This window comes from Oenanthe melanoleuca, chromosome 2, assembly GCF_029582105.1.
Source record: "Oenanthe melanoleuca isolate GR-GAL-2019-014 chromosome 2, OMel1.0, whole genome shotgun sequence".
Lineage (NCBI taxonomy): Eukaryota > Metazoa > Chordata > Aves > Passeriformes > Muscicapidae > Oenanthe > Oenanthe melanoleuca.
Window position 1 is genome coordinate 28,914,673 of NC_079335.1, and position 19,900 is coordinate 28,934,572.

The 19,900-nt window shown below is 40.2% G+C and overlaps 1 protein-coding gene across 1 annotated transcript in view; it reads right to left on the bottom strand.

Moving 5' to 3' along the window:
• Positions 1 to 19,472, bottom strand: part of STMN2 (stathmin 2) — a 38,051-nt gene extending 18,579 nt beyond the window's left edge. The window contains exon 1 of the mRNA XM_056484770.1: positions 19,266 to 19,472. Coding sequence (XP_056340745.1) covers positions 19,266 to 19,284 — 19 coding nt within the window. The 5' untranslated portion in view covers positions 19,285 to 19,472. The remainder of the gene's footprint in view (positions 1 to 19,265) is intronic.
• Between the last annotated feature and the right edge of the window lie 428 nt (positions 19,473 to 19,900).

A 19,900-nucleotide genomic window follows, 5' to 3' on the forward strand; every position in this document is an offset into this window, starting at 1 on the left:
CAGATTGCTCTGATGTGTGAACCAAAGCGTGGTCAGCTGGGGTGTTTTGATGATCCTCTTTGAAAATCCCCTACTGATCTCAAACAATATGTTTATTCAGATTTATCCTACATTTCTGTGCCAATGCCAGTCCTGCTGCTCACTGGCCCAATGAATGAAGCTGCTCAGGCAGAGTGCTGAGGCTGCCATAGAAGTCAGCAACCACTTATTTACTACTCATAAGGTTAAGGAAAGCACTGCTAAACCCCTCCTGTCTGTTCTCATCTGTTATCAATAGCTATAAGGAATTTTTTACAGTTTACACTGTAAAATGAAAATCTGTCCTGGCTGATGGGCCATGGACTATTTGGGCCACATTTTGTTCCTTGGCAAGGCACAGCTCAGACAGATTGCTGTGTCACAGCAGAGACCATTATTCATAAGCAAGACTATTTTTAATACATGAAGGGAGAGAGAAAAGTGTAAATGTTACTTATAATTAACATCTGATGAAGGCAAATGTGTTGATTATTTTTACCTAACTGAATCCAGTCCACTTATAAGAAATATATTTTACACACACATTAATATGTATATATATTAATCAAATACATTAATATGTATACATTAAGTATATTAATTTCTAATGCTAATGTATTTTGACATTTCAAGTATCACTTGCCAACTAGTTCTTGAAGTTCTGCACACCTGGAAGGAAAATGGAATTGGCACATTGCCCACGATCAGAATGTGCAACCCATAACACAGCTCAGCCCTGTGCTCCCTTGCAGGAACCTATGTGGCAGTTGCCTTTCTGAGCCTGAACTGAAATTCTGCTTAGTTTTCTCCTCTGGAAGACCCTGAAGTATTAAGATGAAAGATTAAGCATGAATTGCAGATAGAGAGCACTTATCACACCCGTCCTTCATGTGGATTTCTGATGGATGTAATTGACAATGTGGTTTGTTACAAATGTAATTTTGGTAATGCTCCCTCTGGGGTGCTAGAGCCTTTGATTTATCAAGGCAATGCTTTAAGTCATATAATTTTGTGAACACCAACAGCCACACTCTGTTGACCAGTAATTCACTTTTTTTTTTTACTAATCCATTTTAGTAATGTGCTGCATCCTTTTCTGCCAAACAAGAGGACATTATATAATCCCAGCAGTGCTGTTTCCCCACAGCTGGTGGAGTATTTGAAGAAAGTTACATGATGAGTGCTGTTGAAGTGGTGGGCTGGTACTGGGACAAGCACATGGGACTGGGAGAATTAAAATTCAAGATGGGGAATGAGCAGTACAGATTCTAGATATCATTTAGTTTTTGGCATTCCTGAGATCTATCTGGGATTCACTTTAATGCTGCAAATTACTTAGCAGAAATCATGAAAGCTTACTTTTAAGTCAAGGGAGAGATTAGCACTACCAGGGAATGTTGGCCTCATTCAGATGTCTTAAGTTAAACAAATTAGATTGTCTTAAGACCAGCAAATCTATCTTCACTGTCAGGAAGCCTAAGGAGGTTTATAGGTTTATAGAGCCACCAGTGATGGAGAGAGTGAGAACAAAAGCCCCTGCAGTAAATATATCTTATCCATCCCTAATGCTCAGCCATGAGTGACATCTCATTTTGGTGGTTCATATAGGTGGGGCTTATTTTGTTACTCTCTGAAAGCAGAACAGTGCTCACCAGAGTGTCAGGTTGAGTCCATCTCACAAGCTCATGTATATGTGTGGTTTTCCAGTTTCCCCAACAAAAATAAAGTTGCTTTACAGCTTAGGGACTCTCTAATGCCCTACAGTGCTCACCTGCTTCACTGCAGGGAAAGGTGGAACAGGACTCCCACTCACCTGGGGCCATTCTTTGGGGACCAAGTCTTTAAAATTGCACTCTTAATATACTGCTGTTTAAGATAGAGAGGAGAATAGGGTTTTGGTTATATCTCCTGGCCCTGATTTTTCTGATATTTCTATATCTAGGCAATAGAATAAGCAGGTACTATAAAAAAGTAACAAGGAACAGAAAACAAGTTAAGAAAAGAGTTAACCAGTGCATTTCCTCTGTCAACCATGGCTCTAGAATTTCCTACAATATACCTAGAAAACCTGAAAGGAAGAACTTGGGACATCTCTAACCTGCCTTTGTGGCAACTGGGAGTTTGAAAAATAGTTTTAGGCATTAATTTCTGTAACCTTTGGGAATGTTCCTTCATTTTGGCAGAAATATCAATTTTATTCTCTCCAACATGAGATCCTTTTAACAAAAGTCTTTAAAATGGCTTGGGAGGGAATCAAGCATTAGTGTCATCCATACAAGCACAGAGTGACCATGAAATCAGAGATCACTGTAGCATCAGTTCTTCAAAATACACACATTAAAAAATGCAAGCAACAGATCTGACCTTTGGCTTCTTATTAAGACTGTGTCAGATTGTGCCAATGAACCCTGTCCTTGAGTGCAAGGCCTGGCATTCCATTTCCACAGCATAATTTAGGTGACAGCTGAGGATCTGGCTGGAAAACCCATCCTGTGGAATACAGAAGCAGCTGTTTGCTTATGGAAAGTGTGTCCAGTAATGGTTTTCCTGAACCTCTGGTGCAGGGATACAAAAGCATGCAAACATGCAGATTGGAGAGTGGCATAAGTGTCACTAAAAGTTGCCCCTAATTTTACAACTAAATCTATCACTGATCATGACTATGGCTTTTTGGACTACTTCAGTCCATATCTGTGGTTTTTACTTACTGTGTGTGATTAAAGTCAAATGTCTTTGGTCACTTTATGCTGTCAGAATGTTAAGATGCAAAGTTACTATTTTGTATTATTTCAATGTATGTAATTTTCACTGCTGAAACAATGAGAAAACCCATTTACTGACCCCTGCCTATTACAGTCATCTGTGGCACAAGTTAATGGGACTTATTGTTGAGCTAATGCAAGCCCATTTCCAAAATGAGATTTTGATGTAAAGGGTTCTTTTGAATTTGCAAAAACAACAACTTTGTCATGATTGCTCTAAACAAACCCTGATGCAGATGCTTTGTTGCAGTCACATTGTGCTTTCTAGTCGCTGAAATGAACACACACACATTTCCTTCTAGTGTGGAAGGAACACAGCAGCCATGAGCCTGTTCAGAGCCTGTTGGTGCCCTCGGGGCTGCACAGCCTCACCACCCACACTGCCTGCTGGTGGAAACATGGGAACACAAGAAAGGAAAGCCATGGGCCAGCTCCTCCTTCAGCCCTGCAGAGCCTGCTCCAGAGCAGTGGCACAGCCAGATGTGCACTCTCTTCTGAGCCACCCCTTGCAGAGCCCATGCATCACACTGGCACGAAGGAGCCCCTGGCAGCTCAGCTCCAAAAGTGCTCTGGGACTGAGGGGAAGGCAAAGGAGACAGAACTCATATAGGACTGTGGCCCTCTTGAAATCCACTTGAACTTGGGACAACTTCAGCCAAGCTAAAAACAAAAATTTCAGAGATTGTTTTTTTTTTTCCACAAAGGAAAAACACAAACTTCTTTAAGGTCTGGTTTGCCTTTACAAGTCATCCCTTCACCATATTTCCCTTTACATCCCATCTGCCTCCCCCCAGTTTTCTTCTCATGGAGCTTTCCTCTGTGTAGGAAAGGATGTAAGTTACTAAAACAGGTTTTGAAAGCAATGGGGAGGATGAAGAGTGAAGAATGAACTTAAAGTGAAGAATGAACTACAGTAGTCCTAAGACAGCTTTATTTCCTGCTGGTTAATTGAACATTAATTTTTGTGCAGCCAGAGGTTCAAACCCTGTTATTCAGATAATTTGGCAGGACAGTGATGTTTAAGAGACCACCAGAGACACAGATAGTTTCTGATTATCACATAACTATGGAAGTCATGCAAACATCAAAATTTGAACATTTTTAAAGCAGCCCCAGCCAGGAACCATTCTGCTATCCACTGTCTCCTGTATTCATCAGCAGCAAAAAAGACTGTGGAAATTCAGCTATGGGATGATTTGAACCAAAGTAATTTTCCTGAATGTGGACTGGATGGAAAAAGTGAATTGGCTTTCAGCAAGCACCAGGAGGAAATAACCTTCTTTATCTGGCTCACCTTACCTGCTTAAGAGCTATTGGTTTTGTTACACACCTGCACCTGGGGCAAACAGTTTCTTTTGATTGGCAATGTAGCTAGCTTGGCTCTGTCATGCCTTACAGAAAAAAAATCTGTTTTACTTTTAGCTGACAACTCCTGCTAGAGTAGAAGCAAGGATTCTCAAGAAAAATCCCTATCTCCTCATCTATCACTTAGAGTCTTATATGAATGATTTAGGAAACAAAACTTGAGCTCTGGAGTTTTTGAATGGGTGGGTTTGCCTACCATGACTTAGAGCTCCTGGTGTGTAATGTATTTCCTTTGTATTTTATGCCTGAAGGGTTGTGAAATACCCTTTCACCAGGACACAAAGACATTAATCTCTTTTACTTCTGAGACAGAAATACATATAAAATGGTTACATGTAAAATGGTGTGAAAAGCCAGATATTTCACTCCAAAGTTATCACTAACATGGCTTTGAGGATCCCTCCTGTAGGCACCACTGAAGCGTAATGTCCATCCACATGCAGGCTGAAAAACAGTGTTTTCAGGAGCCCTGATGTACATGTCTGAAGGCCAGGGATGCAGAAGGGTTTTCAAAGACTCTTCTCAACACAACCACCTAGGCTATCAGGGCTGGCTGCTACGTCCCAGTATGCTCTTAAGGTCATCTCTTCATCCCTTTGTGGGAGGATGTGGGGGCCAGCTGAGATCTGTGCTACTTTCTGTAAAAATGTGTCAGATGCAAACACCCCATGCCAAAGAGCTTATGGTGTGAGAAAGAGAGGCAAGGGATGCTGGGGGGAAAATGACCCACAACATGAAAATAAAAGCCTTGGGTCACAGACCTATTCTGTAGGAAGGCTTCTTGGGGAGCAGAGCTCTCCTGAATTCTGTGTGACACATCTTTGCAAGCACTGCAGGCAATACAGGTGCTGGCTGGTGAAACTGCCCCTTGAGGGAGGATGCAAATCAAATATGATGAGATAGAATTGCAGCAGTTTAGTCACACAGCCTTCTATGATCAAACAGCATCTTCCCAAGGTATGAATCATGCTGTGGGCTCTGTTCCACACAGTAAGACTGGGTTACTAGAGCAGAGTGGGAGAGAGCTGCCAGTATTACTTTTATCTCACTGAATCTCACTGTTATCCATGTGTACTTGGAACAGTGGCATTTATTTATTAATTTATTTATTAATTAATTTATTTAGCTTTTCCTGTGATGTCTTCAAAGGCTTCCCCTGACTTAAATTTACATCACCCTTATCCCTCTATGTTGGTTTGACAAACTCTTCCTGGTCATCTATCACCTGGCCAAGCACCACCACTGACACCAAGTGTCAATTTATTCCAAGCCATCTGTTTTTTATCATGCTTGCAGAATGACATAACCTTGCATATTGCCATTCTCCATGATGGAAACAGGAAGTTTTCTTCCTGCTACTGTTTCTTTTCTCCTGGACACAGGGGATCCTTTCTGGACTTGTACCTGGCATTACATCATGAGATCCCTCCCATCACCTCCGTGCTGAGATTACAGTCAAATTGTTCATGCTGAGCTTCTCCAGAAAGCAGATTTTAGAACTACCCACATGTTTTGAAAGCAAGCCATTGATACAGCATCAAGGAAAGGAATGGCTCAAAATGGTTCAGGAAAAGCAAGCAATTAAGAAAGAATGGGTAAGGAATGCAACTTTTTCTGTTTTCATCATTCAGCTGCTGTGGAGTACCTCAGTCAAGGGAACAGAGATTGCTACAGTGACAGTTTCCATTAACAGACAGGCTGGTTCTTGCCATTTTTCTAGCTCAGATAGGCACAATGATTTTAACATAACTGTAGCTCTGATATAAAATATGACATTCTTATAACTCATATAGGTTTTTTAAACACAACCTTCATTAACACGTCCCATTCCAAAGTGCAGATATCTTTAATGTCTTCCAGTATTTTCAAAATTTTGCTTTGAACTGGTGAAAGCCAAAATATTATTTTGTGTTTTGAGCCTCAGAATAATAAGCCAGATAAATTGCAAGGTGCCTTTTTTTTTTTTTCCTAGACAAAAAGAAAAAAAAAGAAGCAGGGCAATCAGCTAAATAGATATCTGTGTTTATATGATATGATATAAATGCAATTATGATTTCTTGTAGGGTTGAACTCTCAGTCTCTGCATTCCAGTAATTAAATGCATTCCTTGCTTGTTGAGTCATCACACTGAGTGTAAAACCTATTGCAGTTATTTTCACACCATTAATATCAGGACAATCCATTTAAGAGAAAATATGCTGCTGTGAGGGATGTAGATAGTACCTTTCAAAAGTAATCATTCCCTATAGCCTAGAAGACACATTTTATAGGGTCTGAAAACCATATGTATAGAATCATAAATTAGATAGTTTATGTATATGTCTATACATAAGAAAGTATATATGTGTTTGCATATATACACATATATTATATATGTCTAAATATATACACACATATATATAAATATATATTTATATATATACATATATATATGTATATTAAGCTTTACTTCTGTAAGTTTATTGGTTGATTTTGAGCAATTCCCATGTATTTAATGTACTTAACCCTAAGCCAAATATGTGTAACTGCATCTTTATGCTAAACAATCATTCTTACTGGCTGCCATGACTACCAACTAAATGTCAAAATGCAAAAGACAATGAAAAGAGGCAGTCTGGAAAAACCAATTTATTTCTGGGTTTTGAATGGAATTTTTATTTTGTGAGACAATTTAAAATAAGAAAGTCTCATCAGCTTGAATAAAGGCATTTTCTCTATAAAGTTTGCTTTCTGCACACAATTGCAAAATGATATATGTAAGTAAATTACTTACAAAGGAAGAATTCCAATCCTTGCAATAATACAGTGGGACACACATTATAGTTGTGTTAATTAACTGTAGTATTTTAAATTTGAATGCCAGAGCAAAACAAGCTCCTAGTAAATAACTTGTGGGTTTCCACATAAAACTGTTTGGTGTTAGATTTTGCCTGTCTACATAACTCATAATTGTGGAAGATTTTGCTTTAAACCCAAGGAGACATGATAATGGACACTGTGTTACTCTGATGCTTTACATTGTGTGGCTCAATCCCCCTTTTTCATAACAAAGACTATCAGAATGTAAATGTTTTTATACAATTTTAGGTCTACTCAGTGGGGTATATGTGGGAGTAATTTCTGGGTTTAGAGAAATGCAATCCCTAACTTAAAATAGTCTCCCTATGTAGGAAGCCTATCAAAGGCATATTTATCTTTGGAGAAATCCTTTGATTCAAAAACAATGTCTTCAGGTTTTGAAGGACTTTGAAAGCACTGCACAGAGTAAGCAAAAATAACAGTAGCTCCCTCACCAGCCCTGCTGGTACAAAGCAGATCCTGTAAAACTCATCTTTACTCTTGGTGTTCTCTGCTAACAAGTGGGCAGCAGAATGACTAGGAGAAGCATCTTTTGGCAGGTCACCAAATCTAGAAACTGGGGCTAGTGTGGATGTCTATTTTTACAACACTGAAAGGGATAGGATAATTTTTTGTTAGTCTTCTCCACAGTCCAAAAAAAAGTACAAATGCCCAAGGGAGGTTCTGGATGATGGGTTCCTAAACCCATAACTGTCAGTGCTGAAGGATGAAGTGTAAGAACCAAAATAGGAATGGATACTGGGGAAGTGACTTTTTAAAAAAAAAGTTTGCAGAAATAAATTCAGCATGTGTAGGTTGTCACCAAAAGTCTCACAAGGGAGAGTTTGAGGGTTTTTTTGTTTGTTTGCTTTTTTTTTTTTTTGGTGGGTTTTTGTGCTATTTAATCAACCTTTCTTTTAAACAATCTATGCAGTTATTACTGCTTATTACCAGATTTATACTTCTACTCTTGTACCCTGCCATGACTTTATGCAGACATTTGATTGCTTCCATAATGAAAACAATGATACCTCTCAAAAGCATACAAAATCTATCATGGTTGGGCATAGATTATAAATATTATTGAGTATGCTAACCAGAAGATGTTTAAAATTGACAAGAAAAAAAAAAAAAAGAAAGATAAGGAATGACACCTCTTCTTGGAAACTACACTGATAGTGCAAAGAAATTAGTATATTATTCAGAATTGATTAAATTGGCTGAGAGGGAACATTTGCTGATAGGATACTTTTATTACAATTGATGGTACAATAAAACTAGAACAAGAGCCACTGCTTGCAATGAAGTGACCTGTGTTTTAAGCAGCTTTGCTCAGATTTCATAATAGAAGTGCCTTGATTTTTGAAGATGTAAAATTAATGAATAAGTGTCAATGCTATAACAATTTATATGGACTTTTGGGAATGTCACTGCTCCAAATCAAGTCTTTTATGACCCAGCTCTCTTTTTCATATTTTTCTTCTCCTTCCCTCTTTTTTATTCTTTTCCAATTTAGTGGTATTTTTCCCATCCTGAAATATTACTGAAAATTTCTGGAGTACATTTGCTCTGTCAGTCTATCTCTCTCTCTGCAGCTATGTCTGTGTCTCTATTTCTTCTGCAATGCCAATCTCCACTGAGAAGAAAACCTTGATGAATTCAGAGACACTGCTCTGCTGCTAAATTAACCACATGAGGAGCTGACCCCTGCAGAGATGCTCCACTGATTGTTGCTGTAAGGGTGTTTGTCTCATTTAGAATAAAAAAAATATGATGCTGCAACAGTGAGATTTCCAGGGCACTGTGCACCAGCATTAACAATCTGTCTGTTCAGCCTGTCCTTTGTAACAGAATTACCAAACTTCCAGAACTGGATTGTCCATCGAATTTTTAATATCTTCTAAAACTAGCAGGAGTTAGGTACCCCCAAATTTGTTACAAATTTGTCAGTTTCTAACAGCCTGTTCTGTCTCTTTCATTATATGAACAAGTTCTTTTTCCAGTATAAAAAGAAGTTTCTTTTTCTGAATAATAAAATTTTCCTGCTTTTTTAAATGTAGCTGGCTCTTACATGAATTTTTAAAATAATAAAGGAGATGTTTCCTTCTAAGTTGATGCTTTGGGAGAGTTAAAGGAAGAAAATATGTTCATCAGATGTAAATCTGTCTGCTCCACCCACAGATTACCACTGGTTTAGTATTTAAATCTGCCAAGACTGGTGTTCCTGGCCTTTGCACATCTCAGCCACTTAAATGTGCAACACCATCAGCCACTGCTATTTCCCACCTTGTGCCACTTTCTTTATTCCACTGCATCAGAAATATATCCTTCCACTGAACATCACATTGTTAAACTACATTTGGTCTACAGTTTTCTTGGCTGGAAGGCTGCCTTTTGCTGAATTTTGGAGAAGATTTTAGCTAAAAGCGTTTCACTATTTCCATGAAGATGACTAGGGAAAAATACATGTGGGCAAACTAAGCAAGTGGTTATTGCACTTGTTTGAAAGGTTCTGGTGCTTTGTGCCAGGGAATCATTCTTCATTTGAAAAATCTGGCCAGGCCTGGCCATGGAATAAGTCAGTGAAATATTGGATTTCAGCCTTCAGCCCTGTCTGAGAGATACAAATCCAAGCTTTACAGCCAGTTTCTCTCAAGCCACTTTGTGTTGGATTCTGATTCACAGAGAGTGATGTTATGGACCAGAGAAGCACTGGAAACTGGAAAAAAAAAAGAGGAAACAACTATCCTGCAGTCTCAATTCCTCCCCTCCTGGCCTCACAGAAGTGTGAAGGACTACAAGAATGAAGCAGCTGTGTGAAGAGATGAGAGCTGAATCTGCATCATGGAAGTAATTGCCAAGAGCAGAAAAATAAAATAAAATAAAATAAAATAAAATAAAATAAAATAAAATAAAATAAAATAAAATAAAATAAAATAAAATAAAATAAAATAAAATAAAATAAAATAAAATAAAATAAAGTCAAGCAGGTAAAGTCAGTCAGGGAATAGGAAGACTGAAACTGAAACTGGATCAAGAATGAGGGTAACACTTGACCAACTAGATAGTTAAACTAGGTTGAGAAAATCAGGGAAAGTGTACCAAGGAAATGGATGAGACTGGAAATCAGTAGGTCATGGGGATGGAGTAAACAGGAAACTGATTAGGATGGTAGATTGTTCACAATAACATTGAGAGACATCTCAAATAGAAATTTTCCTAACTGCTATCTCAGACTTTCCCCTACATGCAAATAACATTCAAAGACTATAAAAATACTGGAGTTGCAGTTCAGGGACAGACTGGAGTCTATCTTATATAATATTTTGTTTACACAATACTTTTTCTTATTTATTTTTTTTTAAATCTTGTAAATTCTATTTGTATAAGTTCTGAGAAATGTACTAAAAGTAATTTTACAGCCTTTGTATTGCTGATTACTTGTTTGAATTATCTAAATTCCTTCATTTTGCTGCATGGGTTAAGTATTTGTTCTTATTGCAATTTTTAACTTTGACAGACCCGTTCACATCTTTGTGCAGAAACCACACATCTCTGACAGTAGAGATGAGACCTCTAGAACTGGCAAACAATGTAAATTGGTAATTACAATTTTGCAGAGGACTTGAAAGTACCTCTGTCATGTTTATTCCTGTTTTTCAGGCCTCTCACAACAAGATGATGAAATACTTTACACTGTTAATCAAATGCAGTGTGATTTTCTAAGATATTTCTCTTCTTAATGTTTCACTGCAAAGAAGAAAATGAATGCACTTCAAAATGGAGTAACTTGAATTGTCAATGCAGCTTAAAATAAATACCTTTTCTCAAGAAGTCATTATTGATATTTTACTTGGGAAATGACGATATTTAGACTTAAAACATCATTTCCCAGCAAGAAATTATTTGCTTTGAGAACAAGTGGTTTGTTGACAAACATATTATATTGAAAGCCCCTAACTGCAGTCTCAACAGCATCAAAAAGTATCTGAGCACACAGAAAAGATATCAGCTTGGAAATAGCTTTTTATATTGCATCTACTTAATAAACACCAGCACCTGGAGACAAAGAAGGTATATTCAAGTGATATAAACATGGCTTGAGAGACATCAGCTACCCTTTATTTTCATATGAATAAAGTGAGCAACAAATATATCAAAATAGCTAATAGACTAATAAAATGGGTTGCAGAAGTGACTTTCACTTCCAAAAATGTGTTTGAAAGATAATAGATATTGATTAATGCATTTGTTTTAAGATTTCCTAGGTAGATGCAACATTTCTTACAGCTCCATTCAGGTAACTGGAGGATTTGCAGTACAAAAATACCAGTAAACCAAAAAAGGTAATTTTTGCTACACTTCTATACAGCAAATTTGCTACAATTTTTTTGTGCATTTTTGACATGGCTGTGGTCTCCATAGTCTTTTGAAAAAGGAAAAATAATAACCATGATGATATTAGTCACTTCAGGGAGCTCTGCCAATGAAATGACATCCAGAGTCATCCTACTGGAAACCAGAGAATAAATTTAAACATGTATATATGAGGAACATTAGTCCAAAAGAACAATTTGTGTTTTCAGCAATTTTGAAAGCATCAAAAATAGCATCAAGATCAAAAGTTATAGCTACTTAGTGACTAGTGAATATATTCAAATGTAAAAATCTTAAGCATTAAAAGATACTTCATCTCTCTTCAGGTAGAGTGTACCTTTCCTTATGGTAAATTCTCAATTTGTAGAACTCTATGCCTTCAGAAGCATAAAATACACACATCATTATTTTTTCTTTACCTAAGAAATTCCCTAAGGATTATAAAAAAGTACCTTAGTAGCACAGAGTGCTAATACAGCTTTAGGAGGTAAGTTGCTCTGTTTCTTAATCTGATCAGTATGGATTTTGGCAACTTGTATAACATCAGAGCATGGTTACACATTTCCATGCAGTATGGAGCACAACCTCACATCCCAGCAATGAGTTAAGTACCCAAGATTATCCCTATCTTAAAGAGGAGAAAGTCAGGTCATAAAATGATTAACCTACAAATCCAATAAAGGAACTAGGCACCTAAAATGATGCTTAAGAAAACTCAGGTTTCTAAATTGAAAGCCTGGATCCTATAAATTTCTACACAGATGAAGAGAGGTCATGAGAATACAGAAAAATACAATTTGTGCTCTTTAAATTGATGTCCTAAACTTTGGACAAGCAAAGATAGCTCAGGTTTGAAATTATTCCCACTAACACTGGGAATTGTATGTTCTTCCAGCTCACAGGCAGTCCTCTGTGCAGCCCATTTCCTGGGAGCATGTGGCACACATAGGTAGCACAGGGTTCATCATAAACAAGCCACAGTTTTCTTCTAAAATGCAGCTGAATAGGAACTCTGCTGGCTCCTTATTCCTGCCCAATGGAGCAATTGCCTACAGTGACACTTTTGGCTGGGAAACAGCAGGGCTGGGGTCAAACTCTCAAAATTTCCATTCCAGCCAAAGCATCCCAACTGCCACCCAAAGGAGCTCAGGTTCTATTTTCTGCAAAATCTAGTGATGCTCCTGGGATCCCCAGCTCCTAGGTGTAGGTCATGCTCCCTCCTGTGTGCTGTCTTGGCCTCTGACTAGCATGATGCTCTTCCCATGGGAGTGTGGAAAGAAACTTAGAAAAATAACATTTCTGAATATATTCAGCAAAGCCTAATATTTTGTGCAGACTCTGTGCACCGGTTTAACTGCATATCCTGGCAGAAATAGCTTAAATTCACTACATTGTTTAAATTATGTATTAGCAGACAGGAAAAAGAAAAACATAAGTGGAAGAGAAAATGAAATTATTTCAGATCAGCTTTGTATGCTGGTGTTTGTCAGACACATGATGTCATAAGTATTTAGTTCCCAGGAGCCAGTATTTCTGCATCAGTCCATTTTTTATTTATTTTTTTTTTTGACTCAAGATGCAGGTCCAAAGCAATTTTGGTCCATTTTTGAAAAGTGCTGAGCAAGTAGAGGAATAGGTAGTGTCTGCAGTCAGCCATGGGTACCCAGCACCTTGCAGGATTGAGATACCTTTCCCTGGTAGAGCTGCTGGCTGAGATTCCCTGTGGGGACCCACCTTCCAAGTGGGATCAACTGTACTTTTGATTGAAAACCAGCAACACCCCAGACTGTATCCACAGAATAGTGTGTGGGTTGTAGAAAGGGTTCTAGAAATGGTTCTAGAAAGGGTTCTATGAAGAATTGTGACCAGCAGCCATTCTCCAAATCAGCTGCCAGTTTCTTCTCCATAGGCTAAAGGCCAGCTGATTGTGCTGAGGACTCCATCAGCTCCAGTGAGGCAAGGCTCATTTGCAAAGTTGGTTCATCCATCATCCATTTTATGGAAAATGCTGAGGAAGACATATTCTCTACAAGCCACCTGAGGATGGCAGCACTTTTTGTTTACAAAGGTGACTTGTATGGAGAACTGACAGGGATTTTTGGGAGGTAGTTACTGCAGAGGCAAGCAAGCACTGCTGCTTCCTGATGCACCATTTGCTCATCCTTTTGGGCAGAGCTACTGAGAGTGCCAGGATAAAGGGTTTTGAAGCCTGATAACCTAAGCTGAAAGGTAGATTTACACTCCCTCTCTCCAGCCTGTGAGAAGGCTTGCTGAGGATTCACTCCCAGGGCTGTGCTGCCCCTGGTCACAGGGACAGATGCCACCCTCAGCCCCTTAGGCTCAGCTTTTTTGTTGCACCAGCTTTAGCAAAGTTTATAGTGATGCCAATTTTCCAACTGTATCAGTTATGTGGTGTGACAGCATTTTGGATGTCACTTTAGGACTCCTAAGGCTTCTTGTTTTCAGGAGTGCTGAGCATCTCTGTTTCTTTTGTCTGTGAACTAATAAGGTAGTTGAATTAGACCTACAGTTAAATTAGACCTACATGAAAATGCTGCACAGGTCAAGCATTGCCCAGACTGATCTGTCATGGGAGCCTCCTGCTCTCTGTGTTTCATACTACAAAATAATGCTAACTTCTCACTGCAAGCAATTAGGAGAATTAATTAGTTAATATTGTATAGCCTTTGAAGGCTAAAACACTATCTAAATATATTGCTGGATGTGAGTGCCCCATCTCTCTTTTGCAATGACTTTTTTTTTTTCCAAATTAGTGCTATTAATTTGAAAATGGAGAATTCTTTTCTAAAGAAATTAATATAAATGTCACCTGAGATAAATCTAACCATAAGGTTAGATTGCACAGTATATATAATAAAAAATAGGTGTGCAAAATGTGATAGAGAAATGTACTATTGTAGGACAAATATCAATAAAGATAGTAAAAGAAATTTCAGTCTTAAATAATAAATTAAAGAAAATTGAAATTCACAAAATCTATGTGCATGAATTACAGGAATATATTATTAAACAGGGAAGTTTTTAGTCTGACTGGAACTTACATTGGGACAAAGAGGTGATAGTAATGGAGGTGGAGGTGAGAGAACATTTTGGAAGTGTTCAAGCTGCTGAATTTTATTTTTATTTCCTCAGTGTGTTATGGGATATCTTCCATAAGAAAATAGAAGAGATGACATTCCATCCCTCCTGCCTGTACACCTCACAGGCCAAATAAAGAACTGCTATGAGGTAATATAAATCCTTAGCCATATGGACTGCTTTTAAAATTATTCCTGCCTTAATTCTCAATAGCAGGAAGAGTAATCTAGTCTTTAAAAACCAAGAAAAGAACGTGAATAGGTGTTAACCTCAGTTCTTTAGTGAATTTTACTTACCAACACTCTTATATTAGCTCAGTAATAAAAGTTCTCAGAAAAAATAAACTAACTGAAATGTTATCACTTAGGTTCCCTTATCACATCAAAATGGTATTAGGAAAAGGTTTTTCACCCAGAGAGTGGTTGGGCACTGGAACAGTCCCCCCAGGGAAGTGGTCACAGCAGCAGCCTGGAATCGTTCAGGAAATGTTTGGACAATGTTCTCAGACACATGGTGTGACTCTTGGGGCTGATTCTGTGCAGGGCCAGGAGTTGGACTCGGTGACCCTGGTGGGTCTCTTCCAACTCAGCATATCCTGTGATTTCTTCCACCAGTTCTTTAAAAGCTTTGGAATAGTGGTATCTCAGTCAAATCACATTTCTGCCAACATTATGATACAATAAATAACTTTCTGATTCTTGCCTATGTTAATTCTTTTCTTAAAGTAATTTCCTATTTACAGACATGTAATTTTCTGTCAGCTGGAAATAATTCAGAGCTGACGTGCATTCATTTATTTATAAAAGGGGAAGGTTAAACCTTCAGCTAAAAACTGAATAATATGGAAAGAAGCATGTTCAGTCCAAATTCAGCCTGGCACTTAGCCATATGTTATTTAACTTAAGCTTGTCATTGCCACTGATATTCAGATGACTACTCATGCAATTGTAGACAATCAAGCAGTTGTTCAAGTGTAGTGGCAGATCAGAGGCAGAATTCCTACCCCTTTGCACTAAAGAAAGGCTACTTATTAATAAAATGGAACTGGTTAACTCAACAACCATACACCTATTTATGACTTCATATGTATGTTACATACCAGATAAAACAATAATGTGGTGCTCAGTTAATAGAGAAACTGAGCAGTGGCCTTGCATACATCAAGCTAAGAGGTGTGAACTTAGAGCTAAAATGTGAATGATAAGGAGAGCAACTCTGAAGCACTTCTACAATGGTTTAATCAGTCTTAGGTATGTGAAAGAGGGAGTGTGGGGCTGCCTGAATTCCTGTACCCTCATAATCCCACCATTTATAACCCTATGGTGCTCCTGACTATCTCAAAAGGAGTTGTCATTAAAGCAGTTCTGTAACACTCTATGAGCACATACCCCATGTATTTCTGTTTAACAACTTCTCATAAAATAAATCAGAACCATAATTGGGACTGAGATTTTCTGTATGATGGTTGTCTGGAGATGTTTGAATAATGAATATTCATTAAATAAAACAGCACAATGAAACAATGAAATAATGGTTTCAAACATTTTTTAGTTCCAGTGGCATCACAGACTGCTTCACCCTCACACTGCCATCTATGTACCTCACACTAAGTAAGTTTATCAAACCAGATATGTGGCCTGATTGGTCTGCAGTGACCCTAACTGCAAAGGCCCTGATTTATGTAACACAGTTGCTGTTTGCTTGGGAGCTTAAGGCATGAAGAAGTCCCTCTATCCAACACACATTTCATGTGGAAGAGGGCATCAGGGGAAGGATGAAGTGTAATTGCCCCCAGAATTTCTATACAGTTGTGCCACATGGAATTTCAAAAAAACCCATACTTTAAAAAAACCCCAAACAAAGATGCATGTGTGGCATGCATCATTCATATACTATGTAAACTAAACAAAAAGAACAATCTTGCAGGCATTCAGAGTGTAATGATCTCCAGAAGTTCTTGCAGCTGTTGAAATTCCTATGTAACTAAGAGGAGCTTGCCCTGAAAACCTTTTATTTTACACAGCCTAATAGAAAATTAGGCTTATTTTTGCTTTCTATGGTAGAATATAAACACAGGCTTGTTCAAGGTTATTAGCATCTGCCTAACCTGAGTTATTTGAAGAGTTTTGTCAAAAGCCAGTAGGATTATTCACATGCTCAGACACCTGATTAAGTGCCCTGCTGAACCAGGGCCAGAAACATAATAGTGGGCTGGGTTAAGCTGATTAGAAATGTTTTGCTGGCTCCAGTGGTAGCAGGACCTAGCCTTTATTGCCACTTTGCAAAATCTGGTGCTCAACAAGGGAAAAAAATCAAGCACTCTGTAGTTCTTTCAGTGCTCTGCTGGGTAAAGTTTGAGCACAGAACAAATGTAGCTCATTTAGCCCTAGCTGGAAATGTGCATCACTGAGAATGCATCTATTTTTCCACATGAAAATAAAATGTGTTGCTTTGTTGTAACTCTTGAAATGGTTTATTCTAATAGGCTGTCTTAGATACAAATTTTGTCTATTTATAACTATAGTTTAAAGAATATATAGTTTAAAGAATATATAGTTTAAAGAATATATAGTTTAAAGAAATGGTGAGGAGAATCCTTTAAGCTTTGCGAGTTTAAAGATGGAAGATGCTTTTAATAAAGTAATTTAAATTTTCTAATTGAACGTTGTTGTAATTAGTATTTTTGGAAACTGGGGCTAGGTGGCTGCAGGGCTTTTTCTTGCCGGTGTAGGTGGCTCGTTAACCAGGGATTAACAGACAAACTGGCGCCACACAGCCCCTTGTCTCTGGGTAAACCTAATGATTCCTGGCATCACTCTTGCCGCAGAAATCCTTATATTGGTGTGCTGTGAGATCATTAACAGCAGGCTGAGGAGCCCTTCCTTCCCTTGTGGCAGAATTCCTAGCAGGCCTTCTGCAGCGCTAAGTCCCCGACCGACTACAAATTATCAATAGTGATTACGGGATTGCTGCAGTGGGGAGGGGACGGCGTGCTCGGCACTGCAGGGCTGGCCAGGCTCCCACAGCCCTCGCTTCCCTCCTCTATTTGCATCTACAGCTGTCTCATGCCTGCCTCCCAAGGGTGCCACAGTCGGGTTAGAATGCTTCCAACCCACACCAATTGTTCCTCGGGAGCGGAACATCAGCATTCAGATAAACGCCTTGGTGTAATGCATCGGTTTCAGCCGGCGCCAGGAGGGTTTGGTGTAACTTCGTGCAGTGCGGTGAAGAGTGGCAACAAGAATCTGCACAAATGAAAATTTGAACAGGATTTGCTTTTTGGGGAGGACACTAATTGTGTTGGGAGCACTTCATCCTTATTTTGTGGGATTTGCGCGTGCACGACATTAACGGTGAATGATTGTGAAAAACTTGAGTTTGAATGCGTCAAATGCAGGTCCGGCTTCATTCCTCTTAAAGGAAAAAATATAAACCCCCCCAAAAAACCCCAAACCAACCCTAAGGAGCGCTAGGATGCTTTCAGCAGCCCGACCCCACGACTGTTCTCCCTCTCCTTCTTCCACACCCTCACTGGGATTTTCTCGCCCACCCTCCCAGCATCCTCCCTCGAACAAAGGGGCCAGAGCCGGGCTACCGCCCTTGTCTCCTGCCATTCAGGAGCAGCAGGACCAACAGGGGCACGGGCTCCCCGGACCCGGGAGCCCCCCGGGGCCGGGCAGGCGGGGAGGGCAGGGCGGCGGGGCGCGGCTCCTGCGGGGATGGGAGGATGCTCTCCGTGCCGCTGGAACACGCGAGGCAACAACAGCCCGGCAGCTGCCCCCCGGGACAGCGAGCAGGGCGGGCACTGCTAGCGCACACCAGCCCTCCGTGGTGCAGTGACCTACTTCAGCCGCCCCCCGGCACACTGCAGGTGCGGGCAGCGCCGGGGCAACGCCGAGCGCCGGCCCCTTCTTCTCCTTCTCGCCCCGTCCCGCAGCCCCGCGCTGGACTGGGCTGGGCTGGGCTGGGCTGGGCTCTGCGATGCTGGGCTGGGCTGGGCTGGGCCGGGCTAAGCAGGGCTGGCTGGGCGCGGCCGGCCGCAGTGCGCGCCCGGCAGGGTCCGCCCCGCCGCAGCCCCCCCGCCCGGTACCGCCAGCCCGGCCCGGCCCGGCCCCGCCCGCAGCCCCCCCGCCCGGTACCGCCAGCCCGGCCCGGCCCGGCCCCGCCCGCAGCCCCCGACCCGCGCCGAGCCCCTGCGGGCGGCGGGGCCGCTCCCCGGTGCCGCTTTTCTTCTCCCCGCGCGGTTTCAGAGGCAGAGGGGAGCGCTGATTCCGGCCGCGGGGATGGGTGGAGGCACACTGACAACGGGGATAACTTTACCGATCGGTTCTGTTTTCATTTTCTTTCTTTCTTTTATATATATGTATGCATACACACACACATTTATATATACATATTATATATGTATATTGTATATAAATATATAATCCATCTATCTATCTATCTATCTATCTATCTATCTATCTATCTATCTATCTATCTATCCAATATCTATCCAATATATATTCATCTTTAAAATAATGAAAACCGTTTCAAAATTACGCTGTGCTCATGTGCCGACCTCACCCATCAATTAACCCGATATACAATTAACCCGATCTCTGGTTAGGATACTAAAACAGCCCCGGGACCCACCCACCCTCCTTTTTCTTCTCTGATCAATGAAATTAAAAATACGTTCAGTGTTCTCTTGATATTTTTTTTTTCCCTAAACTTTTGGGAGAGCAAGAAGAACACCCAGTTTTAGGCAGCAGACCTAGGAGACCGTGGCCGTAGTACTGAATGAAAAGAGAGGCGTTTTCTTACCCATTGCTGTTTTAGCCATGCTGGGATGTGCAGCTCTCAGAGGCGCTGAAGGCAAAGGGGTCCAGCTACAGCAGTGGAGAGAGGGAGAGAAGACTGAATAAGGCACTGAGTCAGCAGAGTGGGGCTGTGCAAGAGAAGGAGCAAGAGGCAGGAGCCCATGAATAATTATCACTCCTCTACCAAAGCAGATTGGCTCGAGAGGTCCCCTGACATGACTCCTGCAGAGCCAGAATCTCTGGGCATTAAATATTGATCCACCAATGGTGCTGGAGTACAAAGTGCCAAAATGCAGTTTGAAATGGAAATCAGTCCTTGGATGCTTCTCCCCCCTCAGTCTGGCGTTAATAGTACGTTCCATGTCAAATGTTTTATGTCTTACATGAAAAAAGCCTATTGGTGTTGAAGGCTCTGCTGTTGCTACCTGTAAAACATGCACAAATTCACTTTAACATATTTCATTCCAAAGATACAACAAGAAGAGGGACCATTGCAAGGCATTTCCTAGGCCATTTCAGTAAAACAAAACAGCTGCTCAGATTATTTTTGCCTCCTGCAGGGGTATGCAGATATACTGCACAATTGTTTTATACTGAATGTTTCTGCATTTTAGTACCTGTTTTACTGTCCCCAGACCT